Below are 23259 nucleotides of genomic sequence, written 5' to 3'. Positions count from 1 at the left end.
TAGTTTTACATTTATTCACTACGATTTCTATATTACATAATTGTACATTGCTTTTTAATAACATTTCATACTAAAATAGAAAGTTTGTGGAAATTTGTTGGTTTTTTTCACGGCTGAACTTTGTCTATACACTTATTGTATCTCCGATAAATCTTCATAAAAATAATGCCATAAGTACAATATCAATATAATATATATATTCTTATTATAATTCATCACATCTCCACTCCAGGTTCTATGCGGCGGAAGTGACACTTGCGTTGACCTTCCTACACGCGCACGGTGTTATTTACCGTGATCTCAAGCTGGATAATATTCTGCTGGACAGCGAGGGTCACTGCAAGCTGGCTGATTTCGGCATGTGCAAGGAGGGCATCCTGGGTAACTGTCGCCACTTCTTTGTAATAATTTGAGCCAAAGTTGTTTGCAGTAACTTTGATTTATGTTATAAGATGGAATTTTACTGTGAAATAATGTTTTTTAATTTAAGGGATGCTCAGTCTTTAGTGTAAATAGCAAATGAGTGTCTGAAATGATTTATTAATATGTACGATTTTATTTTTGTGTTACCCACACATTAGGAATTCTAAACATTTTTGAATATCATATCAAAAATTGACAGTTCCAGCGGGGATCGAACCCGCGTCTCTGACTGACTGTGTCGGTGCTCTAGCCTATTAAGCTATGGAACGATGTACCCGCTAGATCGAAATTTTTGATATGATGATTTTATTTTCGGTATAAGCGAACCGTGGCGCCGTCTATACTGAGTTCTTTACAGAGCCCCATAACTATTCATAGTTTCTTATTACAATGAACATCTTTGACAGGAGACGACACCATGCTATTTTTAATATGTACGATTTTATTTTTGTGTTACCCACATATTAGGAATTCTACCACGAGCCACTTCACGGTTCGCTTAAACCGAATATAAAAATCATCATATCAAAAATTTCGCTCTAGCGGGTACATCGTTCCATAGCTTAATTGGCTAGAGCGCCGACACGGTCAGTCGGAGACGCGGGTTCGATCCCCGCTGGAGCGGTCAATTTTTGATATGATATTCAAAAATGATTTATTCATTATACTTTATTACTTTATTGTACTCATCAACTACGTGAAACATATTGAACATATTTTAGATACGTAGTTACAGCTGCGAAGTACAATTTATAGATAATATATTAATCGATAGATTTCAACATTTGTGTTTCTATCATTTATACATTTATAATGATGACAAAAAGCGCTTGAAGGGGGACTGTGAAACAACCAACTGCTTCTGTGATTGGTCGTGACGCAGAGTTGCCCTGTGACCTTGAGATTATGTGATCTGAATGCCACCCTATTTGAGTAAATTTATGATGTTCCGGATCAGAAAGTAAATCAGACACGCGTTTTCCAGATGGAGCCACTACTAATACCTTCTGCGGAACTCCAGACTATATCGCACCTGAGGTAAGTTGAAAAGTTTTGAACTTGAAATAAATTGCCTAAGCTGAGTGATTCAAAGTTGCTGAGTGGTTGATTATAAGTTAGCTGTAATGGTTCTTCTGACGCAAAAACCCAATAATGCAAAAGTTATGGGGGAGCTTAATTGTGGCAGCAATGAAGGGTTTCAAAATTTTTTGAGAGAATTTGTCATCTAGAAGAATGTACCTTTTTAAGACTTATATTTTGATTAAAATAATAATCAAGCATTTCAAAAGTTCTTCACCCTTATCTAAGAACTTAACATTTGTTCCACTTTGCAAGAGTCTAAAAACGTGTGTAGAGTCAATAAGTATCCTTTGTCTGCTATGACATATGTCCCACTTTACACGTATCCAAGAACACTCAATATTTATGCGATTTCACCCTCATTCCAGAACACTAAAAGACATTTGTCCCTCCACCTCTATCCAAGAACACTCAAAAATATTGGTCCCTCCACCTCTATCCAAGAACAGTCCAAAGATATTTGTCCCTCCACCCTTATCCAAGAACACTCAAAATTTGTCCCACTTTACCCCTTTTCCAGAACACTCAAAGACAAACACTCAAAATTTGTCCCACTTCACCCCTATCCCAGAACACTTAAAGATATTTGTCCCTCTACCCCTCTTCAAGAACTTTCAAAGACATTTCTCCCTCCATATCCAAGAACACTCAAAGATAATTATTACTCCACCTCTATCCAAGAACACTCAAAGATATTTGTCCCTCTACTCCTCTTCAATAACTTCCAAAGACATTTCTCCCTCCATATCCAAGAACACGTGTCTAAGCAGTGCGTGGTTACAGATCCTGCAAGAGCTGGAATATGGTCCTTCAGTGGACTGGTGGGCGCTGGGCGTGCTGTTGTACGAGATGTTGGCCGGGCAGCCGCCCTTCGAGGCCGACAACGAGGACGATCTCTTCGAGTCCATCCTGCACGACGACGTTCTCTACCCTGTTTGGCTGTCGAAGGACGCCGTCTCCATACTTAAGGGTAAAGTTGACCATATATTACGTTGCCTGATTCCTGAAATATCTTTTTCTTTTAGTCAATTGTTGATCACGCTTTTACTGAACTTCATATAGTAGTCGTTATTTTAGGTAATCGTTGATGAAAAAAAATAGTAATGACTTTCTGGTATGATAAGGGTGATGGTTTTTCATTTGGTAAAGTAATTGTAATCATTAATTTTGTCTCAAATCTTATATAGGTCATTGTTTACGCTGGTCACGGTTTAACCTTTTGGCATTTGTTTCTTTTCTTGTGTTTATGGTTTCCGACGATGCATTTTATTTTAGCGATGCTATCTATTTCGAGGTGTTCAGGAGCTTATTCCGATGGGACGTTCCAGGTTTCATGACGAAGAACCCGGCGCGGCGCCTGGGAGTGCTGGGCGGCGCGGCGGGCATCCGCCAGCACGCCTTCTTCCGCGACATGGACTGGGACGCGCTCGCGCAGCGCCGCCTGCGCCCGCCCTTCCGGCCCAAGGTGGTGCGTGTCGCGGCACGGCACAGGCACAGACACAGACACACAGACACTCAGACACAGACACACAGACACACATACACACCTCTTCCGCGACATGGACTGGGACGCGCTCGCGCAGCGCCGCCTGCGCCCGCCCTTCCGGCCCAAGGTGGTGCGTGTCGCGGCACGGCACAGGCACAGACACAGACACACAGACACTCAGACACAGACACACAGACACACATACACACCTCTTCCGCGACATGGACTGGGACGCGCTCGCGCAGCGCCGCCTGCGCCCGCCCTTCCGGCCCAAGGTGGTGCGTGTCGCGGCACGGCACAGGCACAGACACAGACACACAGACACTCAGACACAGACACACAGACACACATACACACCTCTTCCGCGACATGGACTGGGACGCGCTCGCGCAGCGCCGCCTGCGCCCGCCCTTCCGGCCCAAGGTGGTGCGTGTCGCGGCACGGCACAGGCACAGACACAGACACACAGACACTCAGACACAGACACACAGACACACATACACACCTCTTCCGCGACATGGACTGGGACGCGCTCGCGCAGCGCCGCCTGCGCCCGCCCTTCCGGCCCAAGGTGGTGCGTGTCGCGGCACGGCACAGGCACAGACACAGACACACAGACACTCAGACACAGACACACAGACACACATACACACCTCTTCCGCGACATGGACTGGGACGCGCTCGCGCAGCGCCGCCTGCGCCCGCCCTTCCGGCCCAAGGTGGTGCGTGTCGCGGCACGGCACAGGCACAGACACAGACACACAGACACTCAGACACAGACACACAGACACACATACACACCTCTTCCGCGACATGGACTGGGACGCGCTCGCGCAGCGCCGCCTGCGCCCGCCCTTCCGGCCCAAGGTGGTGCGTGTCGCGGCACGGCACAGGCACAGACACAGACACACAGACACTCAGACACAGACACACAGACACACATACACACCTCTTCCGCGACATGGACTGGGACGCGCTCGCGCAGCGCCGCCTGCGCCCGCCCTTCCGGCCCAAGGTGGTGCGTGTCGCGGCACGGCACAGGCACAGACACAGACACACAGACACTCAGACACAGACACACAGACACACATACACACCTCTTCCGCGACATGGACTGGGACGCGCTCGCGCAGCGCCGCCTGCGCCCGCCCTTCCGGCCCAAGGTGGTGCGTGTCGCGGCACGGCACAGGCACAGACACAGACACACAGACACTCAGACACAGACACACAGACACACATACACACCTCTTCCGCGACATGGACTGGGACGCGCTCGCGCAGCGCCGCCTGCGCCCGCCCTTCCGGCCCAAGGTGGTGCGTGTCGCGGCACGGCACAGGCACAGACACAGACACACAGACACTCAGACACAGACACACAGACACACATACACACCTCTTCCGCGACATGGACTGGGACGCGCTCGCGCAGCGCCGCCTGCGCCCGCCCTTCCGGCCCAAGGTGGTGCGTGTCGCGGCACGGCACAGGCACAGACACAGACACACAGACACTCAGACACAGACACACAGACACACATACACACCTCTTCCGCGACATGGACTGGGACGCGCTCGCGCAGCGCCGCCTGCGCCCGCCCTTCCGGCCCAAGGTGGTGCGTGTCGCGGCACGGCACAGGCACAGACACAGACACACAGACACTCAGACACAGACACACAGACACACATACACACCTCTTCCGCGACATGGACTGGGACGCGCTCGCGCAGCGCCGCCTGCGCCCGCCCTTCCGGCCCAAGGTGGTGCGTGTCGCGGCACGGCACAGGCACAGACACAGACACACAGACACTCAGACACAGACACACAGACACACATACACACCTCTTCCGCGACATGGACTGGGACGCGCTCGCGCAGCGCCGCCTGCGCCCGCCCTTCCGGCCCAAGGTGGTGCGTGTCGCGGCACGGCACAGGCACAGACACAGACACACAGACACTCAGACACAGACACACAGACACACATACACACCTCTTCCGCGACATGGACTGGGACGCGCTCGCGCAGCGCCGCCTGCGCCCGCCCTTCCGGCCCAAGGTGGTGCGTGTCGCGGCACGGCACAGGCACAGACACAGACACACAGACACTCAGACACAGACACACAGACACACATACACACCTCTTCCGCGACATGGACTGGGACGCGCTCGCGCAGCGCCGCCTGCGCCCGCCCTTCCGGCCCAAGGTGGTGCGTGTCGCGGCACGGCACAGGCACAGACACAGACACACAGACACTCAGACACAGACACACAGACACACATACACACCTCTTCCGCGACATGGACTGGGACGCGCTCGCGCAGCGCCGCCTGCGCCCGCCCTTCCGGCCCAAGGTGGTGCGTGTCGCGGCACGGCACAGGCACAGACACAGACACACAGACACTCAGACACAGACACACAGACACACATACACACCTCTTCCGCGACATGGACTGGGACGCGCTCGCGCAGCGCCGCCTGCGCCCGCCCTTCCGGCCCAAGGTGGTGCGTGTCGCGGCACGGCACAGGCACAGACACAGACACACAGACACTCAGACACAGACACACAGACACACATACACACCTCTTCCGCGACATGGACTGGGACGCGCTCGCGCAGCGCCGCCTGCGCCCGCCCTTCCGGCCCAAGGTGGTGCGTGTCGCGGCACGGCACAGGCACAGACACAGACACACAGACACTCAGACACAGACACACAGACACACATACACACCTCTTCCGCGACATGGACTGGGACGCGCTCGCGCAGCGCCGCCTGCGCCCGCCCTTCCGGCCCAAGGTGGTGCGTGTCGCGGCACGGCACAGGCACAGACACAGACACACAGACACTCAGACACAGACACACAGACACACATACACACCTCTTCCGCGACATGGACTGGGACGCGCTCGCGCAGCGCCGCCTGCGCCCGCCCTTCCGGCCCAAGGTGGTGCGTGTCGCGGCACGGCACAGGCACAGACACAGACACACAGACACTCAGACACAGACACACAGACACACATACACACCTCTTCCGCGACATGGACTGGGACGCGCTCGCGCAGCGCCGCCTGCGCCCGCCCTTCCGGCCCAAGGTGGTGCGTGTCGCGGCACGGCACAGGCACAGACACAGACACACAGACACTCAGACACAGACACACAGACACACATACACACCTCTTCCGCGACATGGACTGGGACGCGCTCGCGCAGCGCCGCCTGCGCCCGCCCTTCCGGCCCAAGGTGGTGCGTGTCGCGGCACGGCACAGGCACAGACACAGACACACAGACACTCAGACACAGACACACAGACACACATACACACCTCTTCCGCGACATGGACTGGGACGCGCTCGCGCAGCGCCGCCTGCGCCCGCCCTTCCGGCCCAAGGTGGTGCGTGTCGCGGCACGGCACAGGCACAGACACAGACACACAGACACTCAGACACAGACACACAGACACACATACACACCTCTTCCGCGACATGGACTGGGACGCGCTCGCGCAGCGCCGCCTGCGCCCGCCCTTCCGGCCCAAGGTGGTGCGTGTCGCGGCACGGCACAGGCACAGACACAGACACACAGACACTCAGACACAGACACACAGACACACATACACACCTCTTCCGCGACATGGACTGGGACGCGCTCGCGCAGCGCCGCCTGCGCCCGCCCTTCCGGCCCAAGGTGGTGCGTGTCGCGGCACGGCACAGGCACAGACACAGACACACAGACACTCAGACACAGACACACAGACACACATACACACCTCTTCCGCGACATGGACTGGGACGCGCTCGCGCAGCGCCGCCTGCGCCCGCCCTTCCGGCCCAAGGTGGTGCGTGTCGCGGCACGGCACAGGCACAGACACAGACACACAGACACTCAGACACAGACACACAGACACACATACACACCTCTTCCGCGACATGGACTGGGACGCGCTCGCGCAGCGCCGCCTGCGCCCGCCCTTCCGGCCCAAGGTGGTGCGTGTCGCGGCACGGCACAGGCACAGACACAGACACACAGACACTCAGACACAGACACACAGACACACATACACACCTCTTCCGCGACATGGACTGGGACGCGCTCGCGCAGCGCCGCCTGCGCCCGCCCTTCCGGCCCAAGGTGGTGCGTGTCGCGGCACGGCACAGGCACAGACACAGACACACAGACACTCAGACACAGACACACAGACACACATACACACCTCTTCCGCGACATGGACTGGGACGCGCTCGCGCAGCGCCGCCTGCGCCCGCCCTTCCGGCCCAAGGTGGTGCGTGTCGCGGCACGGCACAGGCACAGACACAGACACACAGACACTCAGACACAGACACACAGACACACATACACACCTCTTCCGCGACATGGACTGGGACGCGCTCGCGCAGCGCCGCCTGCGCCCGCCCTTCCGGCCCAAGGTGGTGCGTGTCGCGGCACGGCACAGGCACAGACACAGACACACAGACACTCAGACACAGACACACAGACACACATACACACCTCTTCCGCGACATGGACTGGGACGCGCTCGCGCAGCGCCGCCTGCGCCCGCCCTTCCGGCCCAAGGTGGTGCGTGTCGCGGCACGGCACAGGCACAGACACAGACACACAGACACTCAGACACAGACACACAGACACACATACACACCTCTTCCGCGACATGGACTGGGACGCGCTCGCGCAGCGCCGCCTGCGCCCGCCCTTCCGGCCCAAGGTGGTGCGTGTCGCGGCACGGCACAGGCACAGACACAGACACACAGACACTCAGACACAGACACACAGACACACATACACACCTCTTCCGCGACATGGACTGGGACGCGCTCGCGCAGCGCCGCCTGCGCCCGCCCTTCCGGCCCAAGGTGGTGCGTGTCGCGGCACGGCACAGGCACAGACACAGACACACAGACACTCAGACACAGACACACAGACACACATACACACCTGTTACGTCCGACCTGGAGTATATTAAAAACGAGTGGAAGCGTGATCTCAGGTACGAACGGGACGAACACTTGTCTGCAGTACGCAGAGCTAACACTTAATGTCTTAAATAAAAATCCTACCTTAGTTTCACTGAATACTGTTCGGTGAAGCCTCGCCAGGTATAACTTAATTAACATCAAACTATAATTGGCCAATCATTACGTCTAATGCTAATCAATTATACTTAACTGAAGTGGCGGGCTGAAGCAGGAACCAGCAATCAAAATGGCCGTTGTTCGGCGTAGTTCCCTCACGTTTTTCACAATAATTCAACAAGGAATACAAGGAATACAATTTGCTATTAACAATTAAAGTACTTCAAACAACAAAGGATGGTTCGATCAACAAAAGGCGATAATTTTTTCGCGAGAACGAACAAGTACAAACAAAAGCGTAACTTTATACGGAGACCGGAAAAACGATGCAAATTTTAAATTCAAAAGGTGACGAATGACAGCTCATAGATAAAAACCATTTCGTAAACTATACTAACTGTCATAGATAATATAATAGTTTAGTGTTGCTACATTTGGTTTATAACATCTACCCGCCTCGGCCAGGACTACCTGGCCGCTAATCAATTGGTAGTCGTGACAAGGTTGATACCGCTCTCTTCAGAACAGAACCGTCCACCCGAACCTCAGCAAAACGGGGCACTCCATCTGCTCCAAAGACGAGGTTAAGAATGCGCCCTCTGCGCCAACACAGTGGCGGTGAGTTAGCGTCCTTAACCAGAACGAGGTCACCAACATGCGGTGGATCAGTCTTGTCAGTCCACTTAACGCTCTGCTGGAGAATATGCAAATATTCCAAATTCCAACGTTTCCAAAAACTCTGAGTGAGTTGTTGGATCAATTCAAACCGCGAGAGACGATTGAGTTTCACATCAACATAGGGGTATTCCGGCAGGGCGTTCAGCGGCCGTCCAATCAAAAAATGGCCCGGTGTGAGGGCTTCCAAATCGTTAGGGTCTGAAGAGATCGGGCACAACGGGCGTGAATTCAACATGGCTTCAATTTTGCAAAACACAGTTGCGAGCTCCTCAAATGTTAATACGGACTCGCCAATTACTCGTCGCAAATGTGTTTTGGCAACCTTTACAACACTTTCAAAAATTCCTCCCCAGTGGGGGCATGACGCGGGACTGAACTTCCAAGTTATTCTGCGACTAGCTAGTCTAGACGCAATCTCAGTCTCATTAGACGCCAAAAATTCATATATCTCTTTTAAATAGTTATTTGTGCCTTTGAAGTTGGTGCCGCAATCCGACCGAATCAAGGACGGTAGTCCTCGTCGTGACACGAATCTATCTAACGTCGCAACAAAGGCCTCTGTCGAGAGGGCTGAGACTAGTTCTAAGTGTACCGCCTTGGTGGACAGGCAAACAAAGACGCACAGGTAGGACTTGACCGTTTTACTGTTCCTGAGGGTCGAGGTCTTAACCGAAAAGGGACCTGCAAAGTCCGTCCCAACTCCAGCAAAGGGCCTTGTCTCTGTGACCCGATCCGACGGCAGGTCACCCATGATAGGCTGCATGGTAGAGGCCTTGAGTCTATAACAAGACATGCAGCGAAAGACCACACTACGGATCGTCCTTCGGGCCGATAAAATCCAAAATTCTCGTTGTAAAATGGCCAATAAGGCATTACAGCCGGCGTGGGAGTTCTTGATGTGACGATCAGTCACCAACAAACTCACTAAGTGGCCACTTTTGGGCAACAGGAGGGGATGACGAGCTCCATACGGGAGGTTTGCGTTCCTTAGACGCCCTCCGACTCGCAAAAGACCCGCACTGTCCAAAAAGGGGTTCAGTTTGCAAATGGCTCCAGACAGCTTACATTTGCCTTTTCTCAAAATATCAATCTCATTTTCAAAGTTATCTTCTTGCACAGAACGAACCCAATGAAGAAGAGCATCCTGGAGCTCTTGTGGCGATAAGAACGCCTCCAAGCATTTGTTCTGTGGGTGTCTACAATTTCTGGTGAAGCGCTTGATCCAAGCGGTGACCCCCAGTAATTTGTCTAATGAGCTGTAGCGATTCATTAGGAAATCTGGGTCGAACGGATGGTCCCGCCGTTCAATCGCAAGGGTTCGCAACCCAGGCAATGTGACAGTATCCAAGGCCGGTGTTCGCGGCCAATTAGATTCTGACCTGGTCAACCACTCAGGTCCCCACCACAGGGAGTGCTCAACCAAAAAGGGGGCCATACATCCCCGTGATGCGCAATCAGCAGGGTTGACTTCGCCAGGCACATGCCTCCAGATTAACGGGGTTTCCGATTTCTGGATCTGAGAGACCCGATTTGCAACAAACACCTCTAAGGTGTGGACTGACGTCTTCAGCCAACATAGGACAATTTGACTGTCAGTCCATGCATAGACTGTCTCAATGTTAACTGACGGGCACAAGGTGGACATGACGTGATTCAAGAGGCGAGCAAGAAGGGCCGCCCCTGACAACTCTAGCTTGGGAATTGTCAAGGTAGTTCGAAGAGGCGCGACCTTGCTCTTCGCCATGACCAATGACACCTTCACTTGACCATCCATGGTCACGGTGCGCAAATATACGGCTGCTGCGTACCCACGTTCCGAAGCGTCCGAAAACCCATGAAGGGACGCTGTATGCTTCCCTGGTGGAAGCATAGCACGGGGCAACGATATCATATTGATAGCAGGCAATGAGGAAGCAAACAGGAGCCAGTCCTTCAAAATAGCTTCGCGGAGATGCTCGTCCCATCCAAGACCTGCAGTCCAAAGTCTCTGCAGGAAGCATTTGGCCCAGAATATGACTGGGCATATCCAACCATTGGGGTCAAACGTTCTCGCGACAGTCGACAGAACCAGCCGTTTCGTCCAAGTGCGAGGCGAATCCAAATCGACGTTGAACGTGAAGATGTCCTGGACTGGTCTGTACTGTATTCCAAGGACTGTCATCATGGTAGGATTGTCACGGTTCTCAAATAGGTGAGGATCCTGCTGGTGGTCATCAGGTAGCCCATCCAAGAGCGCAGGTAAGTTGGAGATCCATTTACGCAATTCATATCCTGCGGATGCTAGGATGCCAATCAATTCGTCACGCAAAAGGAGAGCCTCTCTCTCCGTGGACGCACCAGTGCATATGTCATCAACATATAGGTCCTCCTTCAAAATGGCGGCTGCGCGAGGAAACGACATACGCTCTCGATCTGCGAGCTCCCAAAGCGAACGTATGGCCAAAAAGGGGCTAGACCGCAGCCCGTATGTGTTCGTGTTGAGTTCGTAGACAAGTATGGGATCTTGCGGGTTTTCCCGCCACAATATCAGCTGGTATCGACGATCATCAGGGTGGATTACCGTTTGCCTGAACATCATCTTGATGTCAGCTACGAAAACGAATTGGTGACGCCGAAACCGCGTGATGACGTCACAAAAGTCCTTAAGCAATTTGGGACCAGAATGAAGACACTGGTTCAAGGACACTCCCGATGTGGTCTGCGCAGAACCATCAAATACTGTGCGCAGCTTGCCACTTGACGGCTTTATCACAGCATGATGCGGTAGGAAAAAATGCTCCGTCGAGCGCCAGTCAAGTTTTGACACAGACATGTGTCCCAAATTCTCATACTCCCGCATGAAGTCAATGTACTTCTGTTTAAGTAGCGGGTCCCTGCTCATGCGGCGCTCCATTGCCAATAAACGCTTCTCTGCAGTAGGCCGCGAGTCGCCAAGGGGCGGTCGTACGGCAAGAAATGGCAATCTTGTCATGATCCGGCCAGAACGAAGATAACTAGTGTTGCTCTTGTAGAACCGTTCACACTCCTCGTGTTCCGGATCAGAGCGGGGTGCTTGTGGTGGCTCTTCCACTTCCCAAAATCTCTGCACGGCGTCAGAGAGGGCGGAGCCCACCATCAAAGCCGTTCCAGGTTCAGCAGGAGGGGGAGCCCTCAATACAGGCCCCATCAATGCGAACCCAAATATGGTCCGGAGGGCTACTAAGCCACCTGGCTGCAAAACACGATCCTTACCGAGTAATATTTTGCCTAGTACATCGGCGCCAAGCAACAAATCGACCGTGCCAGGTAGGTCGAATTTAGGGTCAGCCAAGTCCAAATCGGCGGTCAATTTTACCGCATCCGCAGACAACCGAACTTGCGGGTGACTGCCCAAGATGTTCTCCATCACAATGGCCGACGATCTCAGCGTCGGGCGTGGAGAATTTGAGGGCGAGAACTCAAACGAAACGTGGCCCTCAACCGTGGTTACAGGGGCGTTCCCGACACCTCTTATTACATCTGAATACTTTTTAATATTCAGGCCAGTCTGCCCCACCAACCAAGACGAGGCTATGCACCCTTGTGAGCCTGTGTCCAATATTGCTCGGACTACAACCGAGGCGCCCGTCCGTCCCCAGACCCGGACATAGGCCGTGGGCAAGAGGACGGTCTCAAAGGGGGGTGGTGCATAGCGGGGGCAGACGCCAACATCCTAATGTTGGCGTGGCGGCGATCTATCGCCGCTGTCCCGGGACGGCACGTCAAAACGAGGGAGTGGTTTAAACTCGCCCTCCTCTCGATGGCGACTGCCACGAGCCATAGTCGGCGGTTCGTAGCGCCGGGAGCGTCCGTACTGAGGGTTGCGCGGCTCCAAACGGGGACGCTCCGCCAGAGGGGGGGACGGCAATCGTACCGGACGTGCGTCACGGTAATCGTGGTAAATGACTGGAGGTGACCGTGATAGGTCACGAGGGTGCGGTGAGGGCGAACGGGGCACAAAGGTGCGGGATTGAACCCGAGGCCCCCTTCCATACCCGCCCGTGGGGCTGCGCGCCGAATTATGTCGGCGATCCACAGCAGCACAATCTGCGTGGCGGGGGGGAGGTGAGCCGGACTCCAAATTGCGGGACTGAGCCCGGTGTCCGCTCTCATACCCGCCCGAAGGCGACCCCGGGTGGTCGCGGCGGCCATTTGCGTTGGCGCACAGCACCTTTAAATGTTGCCCTCCACAAACAGGACACGGGTGCATGTCGGGGCAAGCGCGCTGAAAGTGGTCCCCCAGGCAGGAGAAACACCAGCCTCGGGCCTTAGCAATCCGCCTACGAGAGGCCACATGCAACGCTACAAAGTCCGGGCACTGCATCGTTCGGTGCCCCCGGGACTTACAGAACCGGCAGACCGGTCGCGCAGCTTGCGCGACTGCAAAGCGGGGGGACGCCCTTCCCTTTGGCGCCGTTTGAGCAGTGCGCCGTTTGTTGGTGGGTCCGGAGCTTGATAGTTCCACCGGCGCATTCATAACGTCGCCCATGCGACACTCATTCTCCAGGAACGCCAACAATTGCTCATAACTAGGGAGAGGAGATGCCTCATCCCTAGTGTGCGCCTGTTCAAAACGTGCTCTCAGGGACACCGGCAACCGCTTGAGCATAATACGCACCAACCAGTATGACGACTGGTCAACCGGCAGGCCCAAGCGGCTAAGAGCATTGGTAGCTGCAACGAGGGGGTTAAGCATCTTGGTCCTCAACTGGGCGGTATTACTCACGACAGGAATGTCCATTATCTGGTCGATATGAGCATCGGCCAGACAGCGCTGGTTTTGGTAGCGCTTGGTGAGTAATGACCGCGCGACCGCATAGCTCCCTTCACAAATCGGGAGGTGCTGCACCAATTCTCTTGCCTCTCCATCCAGCACTGAGAGCAGGTAGGCCAGCTTTTGGGACAGGCTCAAATCCTCCCTAGAGTCCACAAGGCTTTCGAACAGGCCGATGAAACCCATCCACGCGTCGAGTCGACCATCGAAATGGGGGAGATCCAGGTTAGGCAGTCGGGTCAAAAGGCCCACGGGAGTCTTCAAAGAGGCCCTAGTAGGCGGTACTCCAGCGCGCGAGGCTAAGATCTCCCGGGCGCGTTGGGAGATTTCATCGGCGAGGCCCAAAATTTGGACGTAGTCCTCGTGGACTTTCTCCCGTCGCTCCTTCGGAAGCGACTCCATTGGCACATCGTCAAGGTGCAGAAGGAGGCGCTGGTACAGAGTCTCGACCTGTTCAAGTCGAGCCGGGCATTTCTCGTACCTGTCTATTAAGGCCTCCGTGCGGTCTTCCCTATTCACCAAGGCGACCGCTGAACTGAACCATCTCAGTTGAGCTGTGATTCCTGAACAAGATTCACGGACCATGGTGACCGCGGTCGAAGTCATCTTCAAAGGCACAGATATAACAACAGTAACAACAAACAATAATCAAATTAATTCCAATGAAACAACTGCTATCACTGAATTGAAATCAAGTATCAAATCTTAAATAACTTCAGTAATAATACAAGAAAAAATTAAAACTAAGTTTTTTAATCTAATATTTCAACAAACTAGATTCAAAGCAATAACACAATTTACTCAACAAATTAATGAATTTACTGATAAATACCCATTTAAACAGCTATTTCTAATCTTATACTAACAAACAAGAGTATTTATAAGAAATTAACCTTCAATAAAGCATAAGACAACAGCTGTTATTAACTCAAATCCAAATATTAGACCTTAAGTATCTAAATATAATATTTTAATAAAGAAAGAATTAAACAAATTGTGACCTAACTTATTCATACAATATAATAAACTGAGCAACAATAAGTTAACCACGCTCTGCTACCAAAACTTGTTACGTCCGACCTGGAGTATATTGAAACGAGTGGAAGCGTGATCTCAGGTACGAACGGGACGAACAATTGTCTGCAGTACGCAGAGCTAACACTCAATGTCTTAAATAGAAATCCTACCTTAGTTTCACTGAATACTGTTCGGTGAAGCCTCGCCAGGTATAACTTAATTAACATCAAACTATAATTGGCCAATCATTACGTCTAATGCTAATCAATTATACTTAACTGAAGTGGCGGGCTGAAGCAGGAACCAGCAATCAAAATGGCCGTTGTTCGGCGTAGTTCCCTCACGTTTTTCACAATAATTCAACAAGGAATACAAGGAATACAATTTGCTATTAACAATTAAATTACTTCAAACAACAAAGGATGGTTCGATCAACAAAAGGCGATAATTTTTTCGCGAGAACGAACAAGTACAAACAAAAGCGTAACTTTATACGGAGACCGGAAAAACGATGCAAATTTTAAATTCAAAAGGTGACGAATGACAGCTCATAGATAAAAACCATTTCGTAAACTATACTAACTGTCATAGATAATATAATAGTTTAGTGTTGCTACATTTGGTTTATAACAACACCTCTTCCGCGACATGGACTGGGACGCGCTCGCGCAGCGCCGCCTGCGCCCGCCCTTCCGGCCCAAGGTGGTGCGTGTCGCGGCACGGCACAGGCACAGACACAGACACACAGACACTCAGACACAGACACACAGACACACATACACACCTCTTCCGCGACATGGACTGGGACGCGCTCGCGCAGCGCCGCCTGCGCCCGCCCTTCCGGCCCAAGGTGGTGCGTGTCGCGGCACGGCACAGGCACAGACACAGACACACAGACACTCAGACACAGACACACAGACACACATACACACCTCTTCCGCGACATGGACTGGGACGCGCTCGCGCAGCGCCGCCTGCGCCCGCCCTTCCGGCCCAAGGTGGTGCGTGTCGCGGCACGGCACAGGCACAGACACAGACACACAGACACTCAGACACAGACACACAGACACACATACACACCTCTTCCGCGACATGGACTGGGACGCGCTCGCGCAGCGCCGCCTGCGCCCGCCCTTCCGGCCCAAGGTGGTGCGTGTCGCGGCACGGCACAGGCACAGACACAGACACACAGACACTCAGACACAGACACACAGACACACATACACACCTCTTCCGCGACATGGACTGGGACGCGCTCGCGCAGCGCCGCCTGCGCCCGCCCTTCCGGCCCAAGGTGGTGCGTGTCGCGGCACGGCACAGGCACAGACACAGACACACAGACACTCAGACACAGACACACAGACACACATACACACCTCTTCCGCGACATGGACTGGGACGCGCTCGCGCAGCGCCGCCTGCGCCCGCCCTTCCGGCCCAAGGTGGTGCGTGTCGCGGCACGGCACAGGCACAGACACAGACACACAGACACTCAGACACAGACACACAGACACACATACACACCTCTTCCGCGACATGGACTGGGACGCGCTCGCGCAGCGCCGCCTGCGCCCGCCCTTCCGGCCCAAGGTGGTGCGTGTCGCGGCACGGCACAGGCACAGACACAGACACACAGACACACAGACACAGACACACAGACACACATACACACCTCTTCCGCGACATGGACTGGGACGCGCTCGCGCAGCGCCGCCTGCGCCCGCCCTTCCGGCCCAAGGTGGTGCGTGTCGCGGCACGGCACAGGCACAGACACAGACACACAGACACTCAGACACAGACACACAGACACACACACACACACACACAGACACACACACACACACATACACACACATACACCCTTCTTCTGCGACAGGACATTAACGACGATGAGATATTAATTTAAATGTGAAAGTGTTATTCTATCGCTCCAAAATTTTTCTTTCATCTGTCGCGTTTCGCATTACAGCTGGCCGCGGAGTAGGGATAAAGTGAAAAGCGCATGGCCGAGCAGCCAAGGCAAATATTGCGACGCATACATAGACATAGCTCGCATCAGCTGATCGTGTAGCATTTATATTATCACTTATTTGTGAAGTCTTCCGCGGTATTTGTGTGTTTTGTTCTGTGTATCAACGTAAATGTTTTTATTCACTAAAGTTTCACTTGAATCGTGGTTTCGTAAAATTACACAATTCTTTTTTATTTAACATTTGCATATCTCCGTAAACCTAATAGACATGTACAGAAACAATAATATATATTATGAAAATGTTACATTATAAGATTAACATAAGTTTTACTATTCTCAAATTGTTTATGTCAGATAATATTGATCGTTGTTGCAATACACGATTAATAAATTATCACGAACGTTTACACAGTACTACTGCCCACACTACCGCACTTTTATTATACAGCGTATTTAAATAATAAATACATGGTATTATTTGTTTTTTTTTTTTTTTCATTTGTGGTGCAGAAGAGCAAGCGCGAGGCGGCCAACTTCGACACGGAGTTCACGAAGGAGGAACCCTGCCTCACCCCCGTGCCCAGCGACGTGCTGCGGGCCATCAACCAGGTACAAGCACACACAATATATGTAGTATGGTGTTGGTAATGGTAAGCCATTACCGTAGCCTATAGACGTTTGCAACGGCAGAAGTGTCGCAAGTACGTTGCCGACCCTACCCGGAATTCCCCCTAAGAGCACATACACTTACTTCAGCCTATCGCAATCCACTGCTGGACATAGGCCTCCCCAAGTTCGCGCCAGACACCCCGGTCTTCCGCAATCCTCATCCAGCTTACACCGGCAATCTTACGTAGATCGTCGGTCCAACGGGCCGGAGGACGTCCCACACTGCGTTTTCCAAGACGCGGTCTCCACTCCAGGACCCTCAAGAGCACATACACACACATACAAAATACATTCACATATACACGCACATGCACACAAATACACACGTACACGTGCTGGACAGTGACATATCTAACACTGTTGATGATGTTTAAACTATTCACCGTGGACCCGTCTGGCGAATAATCGACAATACTTGTTTTGTCGTTTTTAGGAATTATATATTTAAAAAAAATGATTACAGCTTACGTTCATTTTAATTAATTGGTAAAAAGGATTTATCAGCAGAAGAAACTTTTTTATAAAAAATAGTAAAAAAACGTGCTGCCCATGTAATTTTTATTATTATTTGTTATTTTTAAATACCATAATTCTCTAAATCCTTTTATAATTTCAATTGCAGGAGGAGTTCAAGGGCTTCTCATTCATCAACCAGGACTTCAATCCGACGCCGGCACCATGAGCCCGCGCTGACCCCGCCCCTTTCCGCTCCCCTGCCCCGGAACCCACCCCTTACCCCGCCCCGGACCCCGCCCCTGTCCCCGTGTCTCCCCCCGCCGCCCCCGTCTCGCCCCGCCGGGTTCGTAGCGACAGTTCTATTTAACTACATCACTCATATCTAGTCACTGAAGTATTCGTTAGTTTGTTCATTTCAAACAGTTGTTCTAAATGAGGCATGATTAAAAATTGTTGCGACGCGATTCGATACGACGCAACACGACACGACACGACGCCTCGCGATACTTTACTGTAACGTTACTCTCACTGTTTCGTCACTTAACCCTTAAGCGAGTGAAACTCTTGCTTTAGATAGGAAATAAAACAAGTGCAGATGTGGACGGGCTCAACACATCTGTACGTCACTGCGTTTACGGGTTAACTCATCATTAAGGTGAGAGACGCGACAGATGTCGGGTCGCGTCGTGTCGTATCGTGTCGCGTCGTATCGTATATCTGTCGTTCACTTAGAACATCGGATAAGTGTCGATGCGCACTGTAATGCCGATCACAACAATATTTGGATTAGACCGAGATTTAATGTTAGTAATGGTCTCATTTTATCGGCAGTGTGGTGTGAATCGACTCTATTTTGTATTATTATTTTTAAGCAATAGTTTTTTAAATGAATGTCGTCAGCTAAACTGGCAAACCTTGTACGTTTTGAGACAAAACCTTCTGAAAAAATGAATATCAATGAAATATAATTTTTATTTTGTGATTTCTTGACTATAATTTGTCAAAAAAATGTTGGCTGTACGAGATTTGCAAGTTGAGACAACAATATATGATGTACCGATCTTGTCTGTCTTATGTGAGTGATATACGTTTAAACCAAGGAGAGTTATTTAAAGTTTAATTTGTAAGTAAAATGTTAATAGTTACAGAATAATAAATATTGTTAAGAGTCGAACACAAATTGTCTTCGTCAAGTACAATGTATATACAATAAAGGCTTGACATAGCGCTATCTCTATCCACTGCTGTCCTAGTGGGTCTCCCCACCGTGCTTCGGAGAGCACGTTAAGCCGTCGGTCCCGGTTGTTATCGTGTACACCTGATAGCGATCGTCACTCATAGAAAGAGGCCTATGCCCAGCAGTGGGATATTACAGCCTGAAGCGTATATAAGGAATTGTCGGTACATCAATATTGTAAAGATTATAGAAAAGAAAGCAAGAAAGAAATGTATTATATATGGTTTTATTTATTAACTCATACAAATGTATTTTATTATTGTTTTTTTTTTTTTAAAGTAATGAAATGTTTTCGTCTAGAAAAATGACCAAAAAGGTTAAAACAAGGTTCGATGAAATGGAACAATTAATAATACAATTTATTGTATCGGTAATATCTTAGCGATTGTGGCCTAAATGTGGATGAAAATCTCAATAATAATAATTATTATTATGTTAAATAGAATTGTCAATAGTGACGTCATCAAGTTCTCATATGTAGCGTTAGTTTGACAACTCAATCAGCCTGTCTGTCTGTTGCAAGTATTTAATTGTGTTTTATATTCAGTAAGTTACTGTTATAATGTGGTATTTGATGCCAAACATTGGGTGAAATGGTGATTTGACCGACGATCTAAAAATAACCTGAACCAATGTAAAAAAATGGTCGGACAAAAAATACAAGTGGTATAACAAGATTCGAAGAATGAAAACTTGTTAGAATTCTTCTAAGGAATCTTGAATTGCTTCCGCCCAGGTCGAATACCTCGTTGTAACATAATATCACGCTAACGCGATAACGATAATAGTGTAGAACAAACGATTACCTCAAACACGATTGCTATCACGTTACAATAATACGATTTAAAATGTTGCCAAAAGTTAAGATCTGTTCTAGTTATTAAACCTACGGTTGGTTTCTTATGCGATTCTGTCTCGAAACCATAATTGTGAAGCGAAGAATTTATTATACTAACCGCGATAAACATTACAATCTTAGCACTAGGGTATAGTTTACGAGGCAATCTCACAGCTTACGTGACGATTTAATTGATAAGCATCAAATGACTTCATTAAATCGCGTTCGTATAAAAAATAATAAAAGTATAAAAAAAAATAATCGACAATCGTTGAAGAGTAATGTTGTTAGGAAACGATTAGAGCAATTGTCGAATGCTGTACATAAGTAAACGTTACCGGAGCGAGCGGGGTGTATGCATTTATAATTTAAGGATCATTTCACAAGGGACGGCTCGGTTTGCCGATTTTTGGAAGATTCGGACACCCAAATGCCCAAAATTTGGTATTTTGGTCGAATCGAGCCAATTAGACGAGTGTATCTGTACAGAAAAGTAAACCCCAGTAGTTGCGAGTGGTCCGCACGAGAACTGCGTCGTTTAGCGTAAGTTTTTTTTTTAAATCTCGCAATGATAAACCTTGTTTAAGGTGCTTTAATATGGTAAGTTTTGAGATGTTAGAGGAATTTTAACTGTTGTGTCAATGTCACTATAGTTTCGTAGTCGGTTCCTAATTCTTTAAGCGTAAAGTATCCCGCTTCTAGTCCTGCGTTGTGTTTAGTGCGTTTCTGCAGTATTCATTTGATGAATCTATTTTCGTGTTTTGGTAATGGTTTTAATGTTATGAGACTAATTTGTAAATTCGTTTTGGAAAATTACAGAGAGATCTTAAATATGCAGAAGTAATTTTATGAGTTACGTGTCATGATCTATAACTTTTTTTTTTGGTATGTTTGAACTAAGCAAAGACAAGTGTTTGTCATTATTGAAACCATTACAAAAATATATTTTTTTTATTATAATTTATTAACCGTTCAAGTCTCCTTTTATATTATCACAAGCGCCTTTTTATTTCTGGGTACTAAAAGTACAAATATTTTAAATTACGTTTACGATGCACGGTTACGTATGTTCGTCTACGAGATTATTTTATTTGTTATGTATTTGAATTTTCGTAAACATTTTAAAACGAACGTTGCAATGTATTTAACGATGTTAACTAAATAATTTTATATTATATAAATAAATATACGTCTACTATGATATCCTGTGCCGAGGGTCCAGAAATATGCACACAAATAGTATTCCTGTTATGTTTGAAATATTGCGAAATTTTACGAAAATTCAAAATATACTAGATCGTCGATATGTCTTCGTTTCTTCGTTTTTATAATATTAACGTTGACGTTCTAGTCGATTCGCTGTAGTATTATTTGTAGTTTTAAAACGATACCAAAGTTTATTGTAAGTTCTGTTGTACCATAGTTTTTACGTTTTCGTTCAAGCGTTTTGTTAGCGTTATGTACGTTGAGGGCAGCGCAGACCGAACACAAGTAATGCTTTATGTAGACGTTAGTGTGTATTATAAATAAATATATAAATTATAAATCTCTGTACGCGGTCGAAATCTAAATAAATCGATATATTTATGATATAGAACTATATCCTTCGTCTTTACGTGTGTCGTTGTATACTGTCGTCTGTGTTCTCGTTTTTTTTTTCGGGCTTAGATTACGCGTTCGGTTTTTAGTGTTACTTTTAGGGCGTTTCGCGACCGACGACCGAAGTGGCTCTGTTCGGTTGTCGTCGGTCGTCGTCGGTCGTCGTCGGTCGTCGTCGGAGAATTACGAGCGCGGCTCGCACACTAAGAAACAGACTCGGTGTATAATCGGTGTTCGTGTGGTATTCAGTTCTCTATGTGGATCGTACTAATACAAACTAGCGTTAGCTCTGTAATGTGTTTATTCGAGTATACCGAGCCCGGCGCGGGGCGGCGAACCGTAGCCTTAAGAGCGTAGAGATAATTTATTGAAATATTTATTATCGTAGGTCTATCGTTTTTGGATCTATTTAGAACAGAGTCCCGTTTGTCGATGTCGATGGAAATCGATACATCGATATATCGCCGCGCAACACTACGCCGTCGCTGTCTAGTGTCGCCGGGTCGTGCACTGTTGTATTTTACGTAAAACTTTAGAATAGGTTTTAGCGATATTTATAGCGTTACCAAAAAAAAAAAAAAATTAAAATAGGTCGATGTTAAAAGCTGAAACGTGTCATAATAATCGTTACGATCGATAACCATATTTGATTTAACGTTTGAATGTTCGTGTTTTGAAAGTTGTTCGCGTGTGCGTGTCTGTGAGCGAACCGTCACAGGCACACATGTACAGATTATATAAATGCAAAGATTTTTTAAAATCTCGCCTTAAGATTGACGATTATTCGAAGAACGGTCCTACTGGAGTGTGAGCGTTTGCTGTCTAGAGTCGACGCGGTGTTCCGTGTTCCGGTGTCGACGATATCGTTTATGGTTATTTCGTATAGGATCAAATCTCATTTTACAATAAGACAATATATATATCACATTGAAGTATAAGGGCTCGCGTCTGGTTTAAGTTAGGGTCAGGCCGTCGACAGCGAAGCTTATGTCAGTTCCGTTGCAGGAGTCGATTCCGACCTATGTTCGTTTTTTTAGAAAACATTTTTCTTGTTTCCTTTTTACATTTTATAGTATATTCTTTTTGTATTTTTTTTTATCTTTGTTTAGTATTAACAAGTATTAATAGCGATTTAAGTAGAACAATTTTCGCGCTAAATATTGTTCGTTTGTGTATGATTTAATTGAAAATATAATTATAACGAAATGTTTTGTGTATTTGCGCGTTACTGTTAAGTGTTTGTTTTTAACGTCCGAGTGAAAACGGTCCGCTTTTAGAGAAATATTCTTATACAATTTTATTCAAAAATATTTGTTTTTGTAACGAATCGGTTTTGAAAAGTACCACGAGGGCTGGGAAGGGATTTTAGCCTCTGTTGATTTTTTTATATATTATATATTTTATCGATAAGTAATATAAGTATCCAATTTATATTGAAATTACGAATTGTCTGTGCAATCTTACCAAAAATGTATGTAATTGATAATTATAAATTTATTCGAATGTCAAAATATTGGTCCATGTTGTGATATTTGACAAAACTATTTACCAGGTGAGGAGGAAAGTGTAAATCAAATTTTACTTAGATATCTCTTACAAAATTAATTTTAGTACAAAGCTGTTGATGTTTCTGAATTCAAAATTTATTTTAGTTTTAAGTGATTGTCACCAAATTCGGAAAACTTTTGCTTCTGCTTGGCAAAACCACTTTCTTCTATTTTCTGCAAGAAGCTTGGCTTCCCTTTAACGCAAAACATTTGCATTATTCTTTTAGTCTATAGATAAGACTCCCAAGAGCTTAAACGCCAGAAGGTTGTTATTCTATTCTTCAGAAAATGAGACTATTCTGGATTAAAGTGTCCAAATCGTTATCTAAAAAAAGCAACTGCTATCGCATTTTTGGTAATTTTTTGAGTAGATTCAGGATTTA

The 23259-nt window shown here is 48.6% G+C and overlaps 1 protein-coding gene across 1 annotated transcript in view; it reads left to right on the top strand.

The window, feature by feature from the left end:
• LOC123662416 (protein kinase C) overlaps positions 1-17881 on the top strand; it is a 34943-nt gene extending 17062 nt beyond the window's left edge. Inside the window, exons 14-19 of the mRNA XM_045597259.1 lie at positions 233-381; positions 1409-1461; positions 2287-2473; positions 2832-2971; positions 17041-17139; positions 17822-17881. Coding sequence (XP_045453215.1) covers positions 233-381; positions 1409-1461; positions 2287-2473; positions 2832-2971; positions 17041-17139; positions 17822-17881 — 688 coding nt within the window. The remainder of the gene's footprint in view (positions 1-232; positions 382-1408; positions 1462-2286; positions 2474-2831; positions 2972-17040; positions 17140-17821) is intronic.
• The last annotated feature ends 5378 nt before the right edge of the window (positions 17882-23259 follow it).

This window comes from Melitaea cinxia, chromosome 18 (assembly GCF_905220565.1).
Source record: "Melitaea cinxia chromosome 18, ilMelCinx1.1, whole genome shotgun sequence".
NCBI lineage: Eukaryota > Metazoa > Arthropoda > Insecta > Lepidoptera > Nymphalidae > Melitaea > Melitaea cinxia.
Note: the sequence above shows the minus strand (reverse complement) of the source record. Positions and strands in the feature narration are given on the sequence as shown.